Genomic DNA, 21,677 nt, shown 5'->3' on the forward strand with positions numbered 1-21,677 from the left:
ATGCAGCCAGCTCTCTTGGAATATAGGACCTCAGTAACCTCCCTTGTACAATAATGGATGGTAAGCTGGGGCATTAGAACATACAAATTAGGAACAAGATGTGGCTCTTTGGCCCCTCGAGCCTGCTCTGCCATTTGATAATATCATGGCTGATTTGATTGTGACCTCCACTTTCCTGTCCAGCCCCATTACCCTTTGACTCCCTTGCCAATCAAAAATCTATCTAACTCAGCCTCAAAAATATTCAATGACCCTGCTTCCACCACTCTCTGGGGAAGAGAATTCCACAGACTAACTACCCTCTCAGAGAAAAATTCCTCCTTATCTCCATCTTAAATGGGAGACCCCCTATTTTTAAACTGTGTCCCCTAGTTCTAGTCTCTCCCACGAGGGGAAACATCCTCTCAGCATCTAGCCTATCAATTCCCCTCAGAGTCTTATAAATTTCAATAAGACCATCTCTCATTTTTCCAAACTCCAATGGATAAAGGCCCAACCTGTTCAACCTTTCCTCATCCCAGGAGATGTTGCAAATGTTGCCCATTCTAGCCTGATAGGAGCCAGATGCATAAAAGTTCAAGGCCACTGATATCTTCACAGCCTATGCAATGCTATCTGCACTCTTCTTTGAGGCTGCATATGTGAATGCAGTAGGTGGCAGGTTTCAGTGAGCATCTCCTTAGTGAAGCAAGGACTCCTGAAGTTCCGTGATGAGATTCAGGTAGGAGAATTGTTCCCTGAACAATCTAGGCAGGTATCACCTCCTGCTGACAGCCCCCTCCTTCTTCCATTAGCTTGTTGTGTCCTGTGTCACCTCTGCTCATTCTGTCTGTCATGCTGTAGTACAAGGAGAATGTAAACTATTGCACCCATGCTTGGAGCAAGTGGTTTAGCAGAGTCCTTGAAGTCAGAGCAGAGTCCTTGAAGTCAGGACAAAGTCCTTCAACACATACTACTCTTTGTAGATGTCGGCAGCTTTAAATAACTCTGCACCAAGCACTTCTACAACTGCAGCAAGAGCCAGTTGAAATCAATCACCAATTAACCTCAGAGAAGTTGTTAATCCCTTAAAATAGCTCTGAGGCGGTTCCTTTCTGCTGCTGAATGCGTGTTCAGCTATGTGAGGTTAAGAGAGGGTGCTAGCTGGAGCAATGAGCTCCAAAATGCCGGTGTTACACTCTGACTGACACCAAGTTATGTTTATTATGAATAATGCTGACAGACACACTCTGCACCTTTACACTCTCAACAATTGGTGTCAGGAGCAGTTAGTACCAGAAGTGTGTGCACTTTGTAGATGATATCTTGGAGGCAAAACAGCATCTCTGGCGCTGATAAAATGGGCACTAAGGAGCCAAATTTTGTCAACTCTATATTCTTCAACTAGTGTTTTTTTGCAAAACCTGTGATACTGAAGAGATTCCTATAAAGCAATAAAAAAGATAAAATTCAAAATTGGCTGATCCCAGTACAGAGCCATTAAGCATTAGAAAGAAGATACTCCAGCTTGAAGACTTCCCTCAGTGTGATTGCAAAACTGCCCTGTTCTGCTTGTGGATTTTCGGGAATCAGAACTTAAAGCTGAATGAACCTATTTTAGAATTAGAACTGAAAGTGTGCAATCAAATAGCAGAATTCAGAGAGTCACATAAACACTGCAAACCTCTCTGCTACACCATCTCATTCTGAACTAGAAGGGTATAACTATAGTCTGCTGATTTTTTCCTTCAATGTTGTCCTCTTTCCTCCTCCTCTCCTGAGGGTATTATCTAACCTAGAATTGGTTTCCAGGGTGCTCGCAGCCCTCTAAGGCCTTGAGGCTATTCTTTATGTGTAAGTCTAGTGTGGCAGTAGGCTTTTTAACCAAGGGTTTCCAAAGCCAATCCATGACCTGTCCCCACTGTGACCTGCACGCAAAACCACTTTTCAGCAATGAGCCAACAGATTACGATCTCAAGATCCCAAGCTAACATTCCCCACTACCCTATCTCAAAAATGTGATGTCAAGCATGGCATTCCCATGACTGCCCTAGCTGAGATCAGCACAGACCAGAGATCAAAGCTGGCACAATACCACACTGTATAGCATACTTTATTTAATGAGTCAGCGTAGAAGATTTTTTTTACATTCTTCCATTCTTAAAATTCACATATTTGGTCAAATTATAGGATTGTGTTATATTAATTTTTAGCTCATTAAGTGCTTTCAAAGATGTCAATTTTGAGACAGATGTCCTATGCATATATAATGTCATAATTGCTTCAACATAAAAAGCAAAGGGGAAACAGGGTTAGGTAGTCAGAAGTTTCATAATGGACTGAAGGTGAGTAATACTAACATGGGTTATTGCCCTTCATGGGGTCTAAGTGCGCTGAAGGGGCATTAATGGCACTACTAATCAAGATGGGATAACATTAGAATAACTTTACATGGAAACCTGGATAATGCATGATGTACATTAGGGGCTGTGATTTAGTGGCGGATATCCAGAAATGTATATTTGTAATAAAGGGGCTAATGAACTTACTGGAGTTTATTTTACAGTAAAACTCATCTTTAACGCCCAGTATAATATGGCGAATAGATAGTTTGCCAAGCAATGCAAAATACCCTGCTTTATTTAGCACATCAATTAATTGCAAGTTCAATCTGACTTATTGCGTTTCATCATACTCTGTTATTCTTCTTGAAATAACACAGTTATCCCAAAGAATTTTCAAACTGGAACTAATTGGCTCTAATTGACACTGCACACTTGACAACTCCCAGCACCGTCCTTACACCAGCAACATCCAGCAGCTGCCACCACCCTGTCTGACCACCTGTTTGTGAGTGAGTAGGAACAGTGTACCAGTTGCAGGTTCCTGAAGATAGGAAAGTCTCCTCCATTTTATAGCTCACCTGCCCTTGGTATGTCCATTCCAGCAGTCTTCTTCAACAGGCGCCCCAGCTGTCACTTTCTCATCATTACAAATGGTGTAAGGCAATGTGGACCAGAACTTCTTTGCCAACTTCAGTTTCTCTTTAACATCGGTAACCTGAAGATGTCACAAGAGAAAAGAGTATCTTAGTCATCAATACCAGCCAAACAGGGTAGTAAAAATTAAAATGGGAATGATGGCGATAATGTTACAATGGCCTTCAATAAGGGAGACTGGCATTTATATATGTACAGGTTCAAAATGTCACTTTCCATCTATAGAGGTTGAGAGATTTTTGCTTTGTTTGATCTTAAAAACTAATCTGCTTAGGCAAAACATAACTAAACCAAGTTGTTGTTTGAAAGTAATAAAAAGACAGTGACAATATTGTTACAAAGGTTTTGGAATACACTGCATATATAGCTTCATTCCTGCAATAATTCTGAAGTCGAAGATTTCTATTCAAAGGAGGCCTTAATAGAGACATGTAGCAGTATCCTCAGCTCATTCTACTGACAAGGGAAATTTTAACAGCTATAATTTGGAAATTTCAAGGAAACAATCATTCATCTCAAGTACTCTCAGTCCAATGTTGGTTGGAAATTGTAACTGAGCATTTACTATAATGGTCTGGATTGTATTCTTTGTAAAAGAACCTGATGTAACGTACATAACCCAGAGACAGGCATCAATACCTTATTCCCATTACATCACAGCTTGGACTTGTTCTAGGGTGGAAGGGCAGGTTGTTCTGCCAGTTTAATTAATAGGCTGTGAAATCTGGAGGTCTGTGGAAACTTTACTTCAATACGTCACTGAAAGGATGTTGTTCTTCAGCTCTGCACATCTGATCATCTGGGCATTTTGACTCACCAAAGAACAAAGCTGTCACTAACCGATTTTGGAAGTGGAAAAATGCACTCCCGTGACAAACTGTACAGCTGTGACCTTCCTTAAATTAGTCAGCAGTCAGGACATGTTTCTATCCTGTATGCTCACCTAAGTGGAGCAAAAGGAAACACTAATAGTTTCAAACTATCCACAACCGTTTCACATTTATGCTTTCATTGAGCACCAGGAAATGTTTTAGAATTAGGAAATGAAAAGGGAAAAGAGGTTTTCTATTCACAGAGACCATTCCCCATTAAAAGGGTTATTGACATAAACTTGCAATGCTTCATCGGGAGATGCTACTATAGTGATCATGTTTTTCAGTAAATGCAGAACAGTAATTAGACATGACTCAAAGCATCTTGTTGGTTATTCAGTTATCCTGGTTTGATGGCAAAGCTGATCATAGCTTCTGTCAATTGTACAAGACGTACGAGAGTCAAGTGCAGTACTTGCCTCCTATTATGGAAAAATGTCATATCGGTTCGACTGTCAACTTTGATGACCAGAGTGGCTGGATTTCAGAAATTTATCTGCAGTAAAGTGATTTACAGAAGCAATAGCTTGAATAAGCTCTGCTAATGATGACAAAAGCGAATTTGAAGTTAATTTTAACTGGTTGTTCCTACTACGTAAAAACTGTTTAACACAACATAAGTTAATTTAAAGATAATCCATTTTTAGGAAAGAATAAGAACATAGTCTTCTTGAATGTAACATAGGTGACAAGTCAACACAATGGTGCTCTGAGGAGGCATTGAGTGCAAGCTAAGTAAACTGCCTAAGAATCCATTTACTATTCTGCTTTTTTGCAAATGCACTGCACTGCCTACTCTTAGTTTCATGTGACATGGGCTTTGGATAAGTACATTGGTATCACACAAGCAATTATACTCAGGAACTTTTGATGTGATCGCCCTCTGTTACAACCAATTATACTCATGAAGTTCTCCAAGGAATATTGCTGACACTAACAGTGAGTATAATGCCAAACCCCATGTCTTACAAATAGGAAGTCACTGTAGCCTGATATATAACACCAAATGCTTTTTTCTTACTCTCCTTTGCTCTGCTAACACGAGGGTGGAAAATTAACAGTCTCAATTACAGGCATATACAGATAGACATTCATGAGCAATCTATTCCTTTCAAGTCTTAACTAAAAAGTGCCTCAACCCTCTTTATGAGTTTTCTCCCTTTAATCCATTAGGCTTCTCCATTTTCTTTTTTTGTCACTTTGCATTTTTCATTTTACAGAAGATTGGCTTCTCTAAGATGAAATAATTACTTGGTTTATATGAATTGTTATTAAGTCCCAGAGATCAGAAAATGAAAAAAGTATTCTCCTAAACAAATCTGAATTCCACAAAGCAACCTCTCCCTCTGACTGTATGTAAACATTTAGTGTTGGTGTGAAGCAGTTTGCACTTTACACTGACACATATCCAGAGTTTGAGCCTGACTTAATTTTGGAAAGAATGGAACAAGACATCCTCTTTGGCACTGATCAGGACAGGCCCTTACTCTGTAGGGTGTGTTTATACTGCAGTGGCTGTGTGAATAGCTGTTACCCAAGTCTGCACTCTTGCCTGTTGACATATTGCTGTTTTATCTCTCTCTCTCTTTCCCATCTTTTAAAGAGCTGCATCTGCTATGCAAATACATCCTTTGTTCAAATTTCAAAGTAAAATTTCAGAATAAAATCATTGTTAAACTGCACAATGTCTCTTGAGTCACTTCTACCTTAAGAAAACGCTTGCCTGGGCTTCTTTGCCAATGCGTTTGCAATTTTCGTGTTTACTAAAATAAATAAGGGAAATTTTGGACTAATGAGCCCACAAGGAAAATCCTTGACCCACATGAAGCTCATCCAGCTAATTTCCACCAATGATAGTACAATCAAAACCTTTTTGGTGATAGGAAAACAGACTGCACGTGCGTTTGTAATGTTAGGAAAAGGTTAACTCTCACTCAAGAGCCCAGCATCAGCGCACATTCTCTTCAATGTCTTTGAATTGATCATTTAAAATGACGAATATTTTAAGACAATGCTTTACTTCCATCCACTCCCCCACCCCAATCACCCACCTGCTGTGCTTCAGTGAATTTTACACACAAGTTGGGAGCTATGTTTTTGCAGATGGAAGTTTCAGTATTGTCTTTGCACAGTTCAAAACTTCAAATTTTAAGAGCTAAGCATTACAAACTTCTCAGCAAAATTTCTCTGCTAAACACGAGGTCTGATAAGATTTAACCAGCAATCAACATTACTGAGCACCTCAAGGTTATCTCCAATAACCTCTTGTAAAGCAACTGTTAGTACATTCACCACATAATTTATTTGCAGGAAAATAAAATGCAGAGGTTATACATTTTATTGGGGCTTGTTGACTCAATCAGCAGTAAGCCCGCTGCCAACTCTCTGACCTCCCATTGCAATGTTTTATATATATCTTTTTAAACTATTAACATCTTATGGAGTAGAATATTAATAGTAGCCTACATTTAACAATAGTAACATCAACAGTAGTCCATTTAAATATTTAAATGGTTACCATAAATCCTACAATAGGAAAATTTAGGCCATTGTGTTCAATAATGCCATTTCCAAAATTAATTATTGTGTAATCATAGAACCATAGGAACTTATATTGCAGCCTGTGAAACCCCATCATGTGGCCCACAGCGCTACTGTTCAAAAGCCGGTAAGACAAACTGCAAAGTTCAAAATGCAGGTAAGTGAAATTAAAGGTTTTGCATGGAGCTGCTTGTCCAATCACAGGCCATTCCTTTCCCGCATTGCAGCAAATGAGGGAAAGAAACAGTCTCTGATTGGAAGAGCGGCAAACATCGGCGGCGGTGAGTGTACTGAGGACTGCTGGGCGCACGGGAAGCGAAGTGCGGTGATGGCATAGCAGGGCTGGAGCCTGTGGAGCTAAAGCACGGTGGGGGCTGAAGCCCAGGGAAGGCAAAGTTTTGGCGTGTTGCAATGGACCGGGCAGGGCGAAGTTGCGGCAGGCCTGGGGAGGAGATGGTGCCGTGGTAAGTGTGTGAATGTGAGAGTGAGGGTGTGTGTGTATGTGTGAGTGAGAGAGTGAGTGTTTGTGTGCAGGAGTGAGAGAGTGAGTGAGTGTGTGTGTGAGTGAGTGAGTGTGTGTGGGAGTCAGTGAGTGTGTGTGGGAGTCAGTGAGTGTGTATGTGTGTGGGAGTGAGAGAGTGAGTGTATGTGTGTATGTGGGAGTGAGAGAGTGAGTGTGTTTGTGTGGGAGTGAGAGAGTGAATGTGTGTGTGTGGGAGTGAGAGAGTGTGTCTGTGTGGGAGTGAGAAAGTGAGTGTGTGCGTGTATGCGTGGGAGTTGGTATGTGTGTGTGTGTGAGTGAGTGTGTGTGTGTGTGGAAGTGAGAGAGTGTGTGTGCGGGAGTGAGAGAGTGTGTGTGCGGGAGTGAGAGAGTGTGTGTGCGGGAGTGAGAAAGTGAGTGTGTGTGTGTATGCGTGCGAGTTAGTATGTGAGTGTGTGTGTGGGAGTGAGTGAGAGAGTGTGTGTGTATGGAAGTGAGAGAGTGTGTTGTGTGTGTGTGTAGGAGTGAAAGAATGAGTGTGTTTGTGTGGGAGTGAAAGAGTAAGTGTGTGTGTGTATGTGAGTGAGAGAGTAAGTGAGTGTGTGTGTGTGGGAGTGAGTGAGAGTGTGTGTGTATGGAAGTGAGAGAGTGTGTTTGTGTGTGTAGGAGTGAAAGAATGAGTGTGTTTGTGTGGGAGTGAGAGAGTAAGTGTGTGTGTATGTGAGTGAGAGAGTGAGTGAGTGTGTGTGTGTGGGAGTGAGTGAGAGAGTATGTGTGTATGGAAGTGAGAGAGTGTGTTGTGTGTGTGTAGGAGTGAAAGAATGAGTGTGTTTGTGTGGGAGTGAGAGAGTAAGTGTGTGTGTGTGTATGTGAGTGAGAGAGTGAGTGTGTGTGTGTGAGAGAGTATGTGGGAGATAGGGAAAGAGTGAGTGTCTGCCTTGCTTCTAGTCTTAAGTTTCTCTCTCACTCTCACCAACACACAACACATACATAGCCACCCACTCAATGGGTGAGGGTGAGTAAGTTAGTACCCTGAGACTGGGAGTGAGCTGGAGACACACCAACCCTGTCACACTCTGGCCATTTTTATTAATTACTCTTTTTTAACTTAACAATTTATCGTCATGAAATTGCTTTACTTTTGCTCAGGAATTGATTCTTTTCTTAATACCTCAACTTTATTTTTGAAATTGTTGTTTATTGTTGTGCCAAACCTTATCTTTCCGAAATTTGCTCATCATGAGTGAGAAAGAAATGCAAATGTGGCTCCTCGAGTGAAAAGGTTGGACAAGCTTGCCTTAGACCCACATCCCCGTTTTTTGTCCGTAACATCATCCTCAAGCTCCATTCTCAACTCCCATTTACAATTATTTCTGGAATCAGCTTCCACCACCTTTTCAGGAGGAGAGTTCCAGATCTCTAACTTTGTGTCAACATTTCTCACCTACTCTCTAGATCTTTTGTCAATCATTTTGAATCTATGGAACTTTAGTTATTCATCCACTTGCCAGAAGGAACTATTTTTCTTCATCTACACTCTCAAGAACTCTTATCATCTTGAAAATTAATAGTCACTTGGGCAAATGTGGCTTGATTAAGGAAAGCCAGCATGGATTTGGTAAAGGCAAATCATGTTTAACTATTTGATTGAGTTTTTTGACCAGGTGGCAGAGCGGGTTGATGAGGATAATGCTGTTGATGTGGTGTACATGGACTTCTAAAAAGTATTTGATTAGGTGTTGCACAAAAGACTTGTGAGCAAAGTTAGAGGTCATGGAATGAATGGGATAGTAGCAACATGGAGATGAAATTGGTTGAGTGACGAAAGACAAATAGTGATGAACGGTTGTTTTTCAGACTGGAGGAAGGTTTATAGCGGGGTCCTCCAGAGATTGGTGTTAGGACCCCTACTCTTCCCGATATATATCAATGACCTAGATCTTGGTGTAGAGGGCACAATTTTAAAATTTGCAGATGACATGAAACTGGGAGTAATGTGAACATTGAGGATAATGTAGAGCTTCAAAAAGACGCATACAAGTTGGCAGAATAGCTGGACAACTAGCAGATGATGTTTAATGCAGAGAAATGCAATGTGATTCATTTTGATAGAAAGAATCATGAGAGACAAAACAAAATAAAGGGTACAACTCTAAAGTGGGTGCAGCAGCTGAGGAACCTGGGTGTATATGTGGATAAATCATTGAAGGTGGCAGGGCAAGTTGAGAGACTGGTTAATAAAACATGTGACATCCTTGGTTTTATCAATAGGGTCATAGAGTACAAAACCAAGGAAGTTGTGTTAAACTTCCATAAAACACTGGTTTATCCTCAACTGGAGTACTGCGTCCACTTCTGCATGCCACACTTGAGGAAGAATGTGACAGCATTATAGAGGTTGCAGAAAGGATTCACAAATGCAGTGTGAGGAACTATGGGGTCACCTCACTGCATGTCGTCATCATCCTCCGCTATGAGGGCCTCCCGAGTGCACCTGCCTTGTCTAGCCAGTGTGAGAGTCTCATCCCTGTCACCGTCGCCTCTGAGGACCTCCTCATCCTCATCCCTGTCGGCGTCCTCCTTATCGGAGGAGACGTGCAGCTCCTCAGCCAGCTCATCTCCCCATTGGAGCACCGGTTGTAAAAGGTGCAGCAGACGATGACGATGTGTGACACCCTCTGCGGACTATATTACAGGGTTCCACCAGACCAGTCCAGGCACTGGGACCTTATCTTCAGCATCCCGATAGTCTGCTCTATCAAGATGCGAGCTGCAGCACAAGCCTCATTATACTGTCGCTTTGCTGCAGTCTGAGGCCACCACACGGGTGTCATCAGCCACATCCTCTACAGGTAGCCCTTGTCCCCGAGGAGCCAACCCTGCAGCCTCTGTGGACCCTGGAAGGTGCCAGGGATCTGTGACTGACTGAGGACTTAGGTGTTGTGCACACTCCCTGGAAACCGTGCGCACGCCTGCAGGATGTGTTTCTGGTGGTCGCACACCAGCTGCACATTCAGTAAATGGAAGCCCCTGTGGTTGATGTAGTCCACTGTGTGTTGCGACGGAGATGCCCCTGAAGCCTGTAAAGCAACAGGTGACCCTGGCGAGCTCTGCAGAATGTTGCTGTGCACCCATCTCCAGTTCACCCAAAGTGAAGGCCGCCAAGTGCATGTCACCTCTGTGCTGTTGTGAAACACATCGGCGTGCTTTTGAGCGATGTGGACAGGCGATCCAGCAGGGGTGCAACAGCCTGGTGGGATGGCCTGATAATGATATGCTGATGTATTACAATGAGGTTCCCGACGACCGATGGCAGGAATTGTGGACCACTGTCGGCGGGCTGAGCTGTTGTGAAACCGATCATGCCATATTGTCCGATCAAGCCACTTATCACGCCCACCGCCAGTGGCACGGAAAATTCCGGCCAGTGTCTGGGTGAATATCTCAGTGTTGCCATGTTAGATGCATAGGGGAAGTTTGACTTTGGGTGATAGCCCAAGTTAATTCTCTCCTGATTTTCTATTGAAGTCAATGAAAATAAAAATTAAGGATAATGCAAAATTATCCCATTATGAACTCCTACCAAATAATAGTCTATTGTATCATATATCATAGCAATATTTTTGACTGCATGGTTTGAGGGTAAGGCATCACTGTACTTCCTGCACAAACAAACTAACAGCCCAAATCATCTTCAGAATCAATACTTAACATCAGATGATGCCAATTCTTGCAATTTCTTTCAATGTGAGAGCATCATCGGGGAAGGCGGTACATGATTGACAGACATTTCTTCTAATAGACTGTTATTGCAGTGCTTTCCTTTGTTCAAACGCTTTTAGGAAATTAGCTATTAGGACATACCCTGTGTCATCCATTTCTAAATTAGGATGGACTGGGTGAATAGCCAAGCCTTTTCCCTAAAAGAATGAGTTTGTTCAATGGGCTACTTGAAACAGAGATACAATACTGAAGCATATACACACAGGCAAACATACATACAAACATGCACAGCACTGCACAACTATTCAGCCCAAGAGTTGTACATGATGGTGCCAATGTCTTACTCCAAATCATTCAATATTGATAACTATTTACTTAATAACTTCACAGTGAGTTAATATGAATAAATTAATATTTCCTTCATTTAAAAAAAGCCAGAAAGTATTTTCACATCAATTTCATTTCCACATTTCCAACCCTATTTTCACTTTAAAAAGCTTGTTCATAAATCATCCTTTCGACAAAACTTTTTGTCACCATTCCCAACTCTGTTTTACTGGCTTGGTGTCTATTTTCAATATCCCTTTTCTGAAAAGGACTGGGTTAATTTTTTTTATGTTAAAGGCATGATATAAATAGAATTTGTTGTTATAATTGATATTTTTAAACTCAAAAGAAAATTTGTTGTCATGCTAAAGAGTCGTTTGTAACTGCTGTTACATACATACACAGCACTGCACAATCATTCAACCCATCATGGTGTCAATGTCTTAATCTAAATCATTAGGTATTAGATATTGATAAATAGTATCAAATATATTACTTATTGGTTTATTTTTTGATATCAAGGTGCAGAGGGGAGCTAAGCAGCCTGCTTCCAGTTCTTCCAGAAACTCAGCTCGAAGGGTGCACATGAGTATTCTGTTGTGATTTGTTTTATCATTGTTCTTCCTTATGGAGAAAGGTTGGAACCTGTTTAGCAGCTCCCCAAAAGGTGACAACACCAGTGTGCATTCAGCCTGTTAGAGGTTGCAGGCATTAGACAATATCCTGGTACTCCATGGCTATGCAACCATGCCATACTTCAAATTTTGCTTTATTTCAATTTTTAAAACCCTTGGGCTGCCATGGTCAAACTATGTCAACTGGATTTGAATAAAGCACTGACACTGTGAATGAGATAACCTATGCAGTGGCAACCCTGCTCTGATGAGTAGAGACTCTGTTCAAAGTTGACCCGTTCTCGTTCTGCAGATTCATTTGGAGTCAGTTTTTAGCCAACTGGAGGCCCTTTTTATTCCACAATGTTAAAAATGTTATAAAGTGGCAAATAAAACAAATTCCAAGTTAAATTAATAAAAATAGCACGTAGAGGAAAGGGAAAAAGGTGAAAAACTGGAAGAGACATAGAGGGAAATATCCTTCCCAGTGTTTTATCCAACTATTACTGTAATAAAGCTATTGTTGATAATTGGAGTAGCTTTATTACTGTAATGTAATTTGTGTCAGTGTGTAAAGTTAACAATGTGAGACTCAAATTCCTCAGCATGCCAGCAGCTTCAAATTAAATTGTTGAATCTTTAACCTGTTTTTAATGTTCATCATGAGATTCTAATGATGGCAGTACTTGGCAGAAATTTGGTCATGTGCACATCTTCCCCTCCTCACATACTCCCCACACAATTTTCCATTGTTTAAACTAATGGATTTCTGCCGGGAGCCTTAAAGATGAAAGTTCTCACAGAAAGGTCAAATTTAGTCATCTCTCTGAAGGTAAAGATCATCAGAAACCTCATGGACTAAATTGCCCTATGTCAAGTGCTTGACCCTTTCAGGAATGTTTTCATTCACGAAGTCTTGTTATCTTGTGTGTCATGGGGCTCATTGGGTAACATGTGAGAACAATATGACAGCTGGCCATGGAAACTAAACTATAGACAGGAGCCGCTAGTAGAAAACAATCTACTTGCTATTCAGAATAAAACATATTGAATTGGACTTTACAAAGTTAATGAAAACAAACAATACACAATTTATAAATCTATTTTACATCAAAATACCTTGATACATGTGTAATTTGCACTGCTGAACCACTGGGTCTTGGAGTCTCCATTTACAACACTAATTTTGTGCAATACTAATATAGAAATCTGTTTAATTCTATCCACAGTGGCACAAAAGAGAAAACAAAGATTTCCCTTGATACATTCTAGCCTGACATCTTGTACAGAGCAGATGCTACAGCTTGTCTGCAGTGTAAATGAATGATACCTTCACATTTTTCTTTCTGCTGTAAATCTTCTTCTAGTTTGCTTTAATAGCTACAGTAATTTATCTCCCTAAGGAAATACTTTGATAAATCTTTATAAAACTATGTTCCTCCATAAAACAAAATCTATATAACTTAGTGTCTAAGGAGACCCCTGTAGTTTTAACTGTTTGTATCAGTCACTGCTCCGTACCTTGATGTTCACACTTTTTAGGTGCATTGGGAAATTAGATTAACCATATAATCAGTAGGGGGCAGCACCACTCAATCTTTACCATTAAACCAAAGAGCTTGCACACAGCAAGAACTAGCAGTATTGGCCTTAGCTGAATTCATTTCTTCTCTCTCTCTATAAAAGGGGTAATATCCAGCAAATACAACAAAGAATCTCCACTGCAGACATAATTAATTTATTTTACTGCACAAAATATTTTCATAAGCTGACATTACAATGCTCTCCAAATTTACATAAATGCTATCACATAAATATCCACCAAACCTACCCTGAAATCTGTAGTACATACAAACTACAATTCAAAGACAAATCTTCGGATAGAAAGGTCAAATTCAGACTGTGCTAATCTCTTTGACACAGAGACATGCACTGTAAACAGTTCTTTCATGCTCTGCAATGCAGAAGCCATGCCACCACTCCATTAAAGCTTCTGTCCACCAAGGCCAATTAGTGTGTTTCCACATCAACAAACAAGTGACTACAGCAGCACATGAGCAAAGGGCTAAGAACTTGACAAACCATTTGTATTTTAGGAAATTAATGATGAAGCAAGACAATATTTCATCCCACGCTCTAACTTTCCTGAGTGAGTCATATACCTTCACTGCATCAGTCTAATAGGAGAAGCTGCTAACTGCTCCTGAAAACACATTTTTACAATGAGCTACTTATTTCTTCAAATAGCAAAGAATAATTTAATTCTGCTTTTTAACTGATATTCTCCAGCCAATTAGTTAAGAAACATGACAGTGGCACAGCATCTTGTCTCCAGCAGGGTGACTTTTTAATCGTGCTTCATGCTCTGCACTAAGTTGGCATCTGGCAGCAGACTATCACTGCCAGCAGAGATAGTGAAACAGCTGGGTCCTACATTCCCCTTGGTGAAAGAAGCCATGTGAATGCGATTGATTGAGAAGATGGGAAAGTTAGATATCCAGAAATCAAAATAGACAAAAGAATCAAGGGATTGGATGACGCAGATGTGTATCTGTCAGTAACTCTGACCGCAGCGTTTAATCACTTTTATGTTGATACAGTCCCATTGATGACAGTTGTGCAATTTTCTATGAACTTAAAAAGCATTAGAAGCCCGCATTTGCTTGGGCTTATCTATCTCCACCTATTAAAAAATATGCAAGCCTTGAGCAACAACAGGAACAAGGTAAATAGGACTGAAGCATGACAGTCATAGCTGTTACTGCTCTCACACAACCCTATTAAAGTTCTATATTCTTTGGTGAACTTGATCCATTCAATTGTCAATAGATTTTCTGTAAGAATGAATAGTCCTCACATTCAAGCCTTATTTGGATTCACTGTGAATCATTCTGCCACTTGACTGTTGAAAATGCCAACCTTGACTAATTCCAAATTTCTAAATGCAAACACTAATCTCCCGTATGTTAGCTTCTGGCTCTAGGTCTGGGTCTGTAGCTCGCAATCCTCGATTTTAACTCCTCTGCCTGGCAGAAACTGGGCAAGAAGCAGTAAAAATAAGGGGAAATGACTTGTCCAATTGTAATCTTGCATTGTTTCCATCAGGTTTGAATATTTATCTACTCTCTTGAGCAGATGAACAGGACACATGCAGGAAAGCAGCAGGTCCTGTTTTAACTATGCCAATGATGACAACGGCATCCAAACTGCAATTTTAGTCCAAGGTGTGAGTGGGGAAAGCAGTGAGACCTTTCTTATCAGGTCCAAACCTGTCTGCATGTGGATTGTAGGTCCTTAGAGACCTGGGCAGTAAGTTTTAATTTTTTTTAATGTTTCCTTGCAGGCCAGGAGGAGTATTGAAAAAGAAGCCTTGGACCTTCTTATCCTGGGCTTTACCACCCCCACCCCGGATTGTCTTTGCCCCCAAGTCCCACCCTACCATTGACCTGACTGCCAGAGATAGGTTGTGACCTCCTCCTGTAAGTTCCCACTCTTACCCACCAGCCAAGTATTACAAATCCAATGAACTCAATTAACCGCCCATGTCCCTCTTTGCCGAATGGAAGGGAGGGGCCTCTCATTCCTTCCCTGTTCAGGAATTTACCAATCCGTCTTCCAAGGCTATATGTTTGGGGCACCATTTTTGTTTCTCTACCATGCAACTTTCACTCAAAAATAAGGCCAGAAACAGGTCCAGATCTGTGAACAACTTCAAGTGCTGACTTAGGCCTGGTGTGTTTGCTCTGAACTCCTATAGGAAACAGGGAGGAACTCATTAATAAAGAGTTTTTGGTATTGCCAATGAACAATGGGTGATGTGTCAGCTGGCACACTTTCTTCATTGGTTCCCTTCTGACAATTCCACTCTGGCAACAAGAGGAAGAAGAGAAGCAGCGGGATGGAGGAACGAACTGCGGAAGATATGCTCACAGGACTCCTTCCCCTTCCAACAGAGTTTATAGGAACAAATACATGGAGCTGTCTGTGTAGCAGTGCGTATAGAGGCTTTGTTTCTCTAGGGAAACAGTCAGTGTTTTGTGACCTCCTGCAACCAGCCTCCACAGCTAGTACAGCATTACCTGTGGCAGGCAAGGTCACTCCAACTTTGAACCTCTTCACTTCCAGCTCTCTCCAAATGGTTGCAGGAGACATCAGTAACATCAGTCAGTGTACACTTCATGATTGCATTAAGCAGGTGACTGATTCAGTGTTTTCTATAGAAAAAGCCTTCCTCACTTTCCCTATAACCAGAAACAACAGAAAATGACTTTATGGTTCACACAGATTGCAGAATTCTTCCAAGTCTAGGGTATCTTTGACTGCTCCCATATTGTCCTGAATCATCGGAGTCTCCTCTCCATTTTTGTGCAACTGGTGTGTCTTCTCCTTGGACTGGGGATGACTTGCTTCCATTCTGTTTCAATGGGTTCTGAGATTGCTGATAAATCCAATGTGCGATCTCCAGACTCTGTCACATGTGGGACAGGTGGTGCTTGAAGGGTCAGGTAGATGGGCAGTTTGGAGGTTTTTGCGTATTCTCCGATGCCTCGACAAAGTCTCTCGATGTGTTCGGTGTCCTCCCAAATAAACCTTCTCCATTTTGGTCAGTTACAAGCCAGGGACTCCCATGAGTCAGTGGGGATGTCTGACCTCTTCAGGAACGCTTTCAGAACATCCCCAAAGCATTTCTGCTGTCTCCTGGGAGTCTCCTGTCACAATGGAATTCTGAGTAGAACAGTTGCTTCGAGAATCTGGTGTCAGGCATTGACATGTCTGTGAGCAACAACTTGTGTGATCAACTGTAATGCATCATGCAGATCTGTGCCCACTTTCCTGGCCTTTAACATGGGGCAATCTTCTAGCCCACACTCTTCGCCACAGCATAGCAAGTGAGAGGCTGGCATCTTGGGGGCAAGGACTACACCCTACACATTTGGCTGATGAGTCCTCTCATGAACCAATGTTTGGCAGCTGGCTTGTGAGCAGCATGAGGCTCTTTTAAGCATAAGAGTGCGACTCAGTTCTTGTGCCATGAAATCGTTACATTGCACATTGGAGGGAGGTAAACAGCCAGGTATAGCCTTGACCATGAACAGTTTCACAGAGGGAGAGAACTGGACAGCAGGCAGCAGCACTGGAATGAGGGAGGGAGGAGAATTACACAAACGATCAAGGATCCATTTCAGCTGATCTTGAATTTGTTCTGCTGCTCAGCAAGTCCATGATTGATTCAGTCTCCACCCTAGCGCCATTGCGAGATTCCTTACATAGTTTCTCACCGGTCTGATGTGGGGCTACGTGTCCCCGTCAGAGCTATTTTGGAGCGGCTTCTCTGGTTCAAAGACTTGTATCCAGGATGGAGACACACAAGGTCTCTAGCTCGAGCAGTGATTAGCCTTGATGACTGTGAGTATCATCTTACTTAAAAGATATTATGATTATAGTAAACAGAATTGAATGTAGGTAAAATATAACAAATAATTCAATGAAGTAGTAAAAATATCTATAAAGATTGTCCGTGCCTTGCAGCTCTCAAGTGCCTGAAGATTATTGCTTGCAGCTGTAAGTTTAAAAGGTTTGGTCATCTCTGCACTATACTCATATCCATGTCACTAGATCTTGTATCAAGCGATTTGCAGCCTCAAGTGACAATTCAAATGATAATGCTTAGACTAATTTTAATTTTAATACAGCTCACAGTGTCCTACGTGACAGCAATTTGTATATGCTGCATAACTTTGCTCTGTAACAGGCTCAGCACATGGAGCCACCTATTGATGAGGGAGATGACACTGATGGTAGTCAGGATGGTAAGGAAGTGGGATGGGTTGAAAGCTGCTTGCAGTCAGATTCTTCAACAGCAGCTCATTGAAGAGTTCTGACCAGTCCCTGCTCCCCTACACCAACTGTCACGTTCAACATCTTTCTCAATCTTTCTGCCTTTGAAAATTGCTTCTGCCTGAAGACCAGCACTGAGCTTTACAATAACTGACATTGCAGGATCACCAGCTATTACAGGAATAGTTCTGTCTAAACAAAGATTTCAGAAAGGATTACAATTTTACAGCCTTATGCAAATGCAAAACTATAATTATTGCCCTGCTATGAGCCCTAGTAATTCCCTTAAATGCTATCCTCCCTGCTGTTGCCTTCCCTTGAGATGCTTCCCTCAATGGCTGTTGTGTGAGAAGTAGCAAGCTTCTGTGGCTCGGTCAATTTTCCTTCAGGTGCATGTGGTCACTGACCTGAAAAGCCTGGCTTCAGACTAGAGCCACATGGTTTCGGTTGGCTTTCTGGACCAGGGCAGGTATTGGTTCAGGGATAGAAAGGGTCCAACTGTGCTATTATCTGAAGAGATGGTTTCACAGGAACAGGAGAAGACAATTTAGGTCATGTTACATCTCCATTGCATGACTGCCCCTGGTACTATGCTACAGCTAGGTATCTTCATTGATCTGCTGGAGAGCAGATTATAGGGCAGCTATGAATGCATTGAAGGGCCTGTCCAATTGGTCTCTCAACCTCTCAGGAGGAGATGTGTGAGCAGCAGAGCCTGTATGTCCCCAGTGTGTGCATCCCTGAGAGATGCCACCACAATTGCCACAGAGGGCCCAGTTCCAGCTATCATTGACATGACCACACACTCCATGGTTGACTGTAGACTGTTGATGCTATATGCCAGAATCTGGCACAAGTTGGTAGTGGACACCTTCTACCAGTTCTGGGGGGGGGAGGCGATGGCATAGTGGTATTGTCGCTGGACTATTAATCCAGAGACCCAGGGTAATGCTCTGGGGACCCGGGTTTGAATCAAACCACGGCAGATGGTGGAATTTCAATAAAAATTGAGAATTAAAAGTCTAATGATGACCATGAAACCATTGTCAATTGTTGTAAAAACCCATCTGGTTCATGAATACCCTTTAGGGAAGGAAATCTGCTGTCTTTACCTGGTCTGGCCTACATGTGAATCCAGACCCACAGTAATGTGGTTGACTCTTAAATGCCCTCTGAACAAGGACAACTAGGGCTGGGCAATAAATGTGGCCTAGCCAACGATGCCCACATCCCATGAGCAAATAAAGAGGGAAAAGATATGTTCTGGAAGCTCCCTTGCAGGCAGTGCAACATATCAGCAATTACTGGTGATCTTTTTTTAAAGACTGTCATCTGTAAAGTCTGCACCTTTGACCGTTTAAACAGAAATAGAATGCAAGCTGGTTGTCTCATGAGCTGATTCCTGATCATTACTTCCACCTGCTCCTGTTCAGTAGTGCTCAGACTCCTCTCGCTCTGGTGGCACGTGGCACTGATTCCTGTGTTGGTGCTTGGGAAATTCAGACCAAATGCACCTGTGGGTGCTTAAAACCTAAAAAATCAGAAGGATCATGTGGCCACGCTTTCATGGGTCCGTATTCATAAAGAGATTCAAGATCAAGTGAGCTTTTGCCCTTCTGCTCCAAAAGAGGTTTCTATCCCTCCCTCAGTCTAAGTGACATTATCTGATGGACCTAGAAAAGGGTGTATGTAACAAGAATTAGCAATGGCAAGTAGTGGGAGTTGAATGGTAGCACAATTCAGCACCAGGTTCTCATGCTGAGTGTACGATTGTGTGTGAGATAATTAAATAAAAAGAGAAAAAGGGAGGGGAGCTGTCCAAGCATCTCACTATGTGAGGCCTCTAGACTGACCATCAGTGCTGCATGTCCTCTCTGCCAATGTTACTGAGGTAATCTCTTCTATTGATGTGTGTCTATCGAGTGGCAGGAAATCCCTCTGTTCTCAAACTCTCCCCTCTGCTTAAGTGTTTTCAAGATGTATAAGCTGCTTAGCATAGCCTAAACAAGGACAGGAAAAAACCAAAAGTGTGAGCAAGAGGGCAAATTAGTTCTGAGGCAAAAAGAGTCTTTGAGGGTGTGATTGCAAGCAGGAGGTAAAGTGAAATGTTCTCTGTTAAACTGAGCAGAGGCAGGGAAAGGAAGGATTAATAGCACTGGGCATCATGTCGAGACTGTGCATTACTGAAAGCGCATAGCTAGAGATGTGAAGGCGATTATTACCTTGTTCCCCTGATCAAATTCTAAAACTATTTTATTGTACTGCAGGCAGTACTGAGGGTATGCTTGTGACATTTAGAAACTCTGCAAACTTTTCCTTGCCTGCTGATTAATTTGTCTTGGCTCCTATTGCGAGCCAAAGGAACAGGCACTACCTCTCTGCTGCTCACTACATCACTTGAACATCTCCACCATTGTGTCCAAGAATCTGGGGACTCTGATCAAAGTTTCTGCCCTATAATATTCTGTTCGCCATTGAAACATACACCTCCCCTTTTAGGTGCCACAGGCTGTCTTCATCTGGCTGCCCCACCAGGTTTATTGACCTCGTGATTTACCTACAGGTAATGCACTGGCAGCTCACTGATTCAATTCAGATAAGGCCAGACCATTAAAAGGACAATCGTCCCAGGCTGATTTCTTCGTCTGAATGCAACATATGATTTGCTCACTGCTGGCCCTGTTAACATTGTTCAAAAATGGTCCAGCTTGCATGTTGTTACAGCAAGTAAACTATGCTCGTACACAGGTACAGCAAGCAATTTGGAAAGCTAATTGAATGTTATCATTTATTGCGAGGGAAATTTAATATAAAAGTAGGGGGGGGTTATGCTTCAGTTATACAGGGCATTGGTGAGACCACATCTGGAGTACTGTGTACAGTATCAGTCTCCTTATTTAAGGAATGATGTAAATATATTAAAAGCAGTTCAGAGAAGGTTTTCTAAACTAAAACCTGGAATGGGTGGATTGTCTTAAGAGGAAAGGTTGGACAGGCTAGGCTTGTATCCACTGGAGTTTAGAAGAGTGAGAGGCAACTTGATTGAAACATATAAGGTGCTGAGAGGCCTTGACAGGGCAGATGTGGAGAGGATGTTTCCTCTTGTGGGAGAATCTAGTACTAGGTGCCACTGTTTTAAAATAAAGGTTTGCTTATTTAGGACAGAGATGAGGAGAAATTCTTTCTGTCAGAGATTTGAGAGTCTGTGGAGCTCTTTGAATATTTTTAAGGCGGAGGTGGATAGATTCTTGATTAACACGGGTGTTAAAGGTTATCGGGGGTAGGTGAGAATGTGGAGTTGAGGTTACAATCAGGTCAGCCTTGATCTCATTGAATGGCGGAGCAGACTCAAAGGGCCGAATGGCCTACTCCTGCTCCTAATTCATATGCTCGTATGTGTTGTGATAGGTGATTGGAGACCATCGGAAGAAAACCCTGAATCATAACCCACTTTTAAATTCTACCAAATAAGATGACAATTAGAAATTCTGAAAGCCAACACTAATTATAAATTTATCTTTCTTCATAAAAACAATTAGAAAAAATACACGTGTATTTAGCTCTCTAACTAGAAAATGCTACTGGCAAAGAGTGCAATCTGAGTACAATCTATGCAATGTCCTAATCCTGTGGGACTCCGGGAACATGTTCTGGTTTATTGAGCGAAGGGATAACTACTTAAATCTCCATGCAGGCAAGGGATAGGATTAACATTCAAGATGAAAGTAATTTTCCAATCACATGAAGAAGCTTATGCTAGAAAATTGGAAGCATTAACTCCCTAAAACCCCTGTTTTATCAGCTTTGTTGCTGCAAGAGTTGCTGTCATCACTTTGTTTTCTGCACGTGCCCAGATTAGCACAATTCAGAACAAATTGAATCGAGCTCTGGGAGAAGGCATGTCTGGGATGTAGTGCTCTAGTGATATTCTTTAGTAATACCAATGTCTAAACTTACTTCCTTTGGGAATATGAATACAAATAAAATTCATGGGAGTAGTGCATCATAAAATCAATTTAGAAAATTGTCCCACTTCAGTCATGGATAATGTTTGACACAAACTAATCCTCCCACCACATGCTGCTACAGTCAAAATGGTGGCTATCGAGATAAAATAAGGAGTTTACAGTTGGATTTTCTCCACACAAGGCTTATCAGAATATATGATGCACTGTCCCAGGAAGTCACAGATGTAGAATCAACTGATGTGTTCAAAGGGGAGGGAGCTCCATAAATATCCCCATCCTCAGTAATGTGGGAGACTAGCACATCAGTGCAAAAGACAAGGCTTTTTTTTATTCAT

The 21,677-nt window shown here is 41.7% G+C and overlaps 1 protein-coding gene across 1 annotated transcript in view; it reads right to left on the bottom strand.

The window, feature by feature from the left end:
- The window catches only part of LOC144682985 (glypican-6-like), a 1,097,394-nt gene that overhangs the window by 19,418 nt on the left and 1,056,299 nt on the right, over positions 1-21,677 (bottom strand). Inside the window, exon 7 of the mRNA XM_078545918.1 lies at positions 2,903-3,039. Within this exon, the coding sequence (XP_078402044.1) occupies positions 2,903-3,039 (137 nt within the window). The remainder of the gene's footprint in view (positions 1-2,902; positions 3,040-21,677) is intronic.

The sequence above is a fragment of the Cetorhinus maximus genome, chromosome 7, assembly GCF_964194155.1.
Source record: "Cetorhinus maximus chromosome 7, sCetMax3.hap1.1, whole genome shotgun sequence".
Lineage (NCBI taxonomy): Eukaryota > Metazoa > Chordata > Chondrichthyes > Lamniformes > Cetorhinidae > Cetorhinus > Cetorhinus maximus.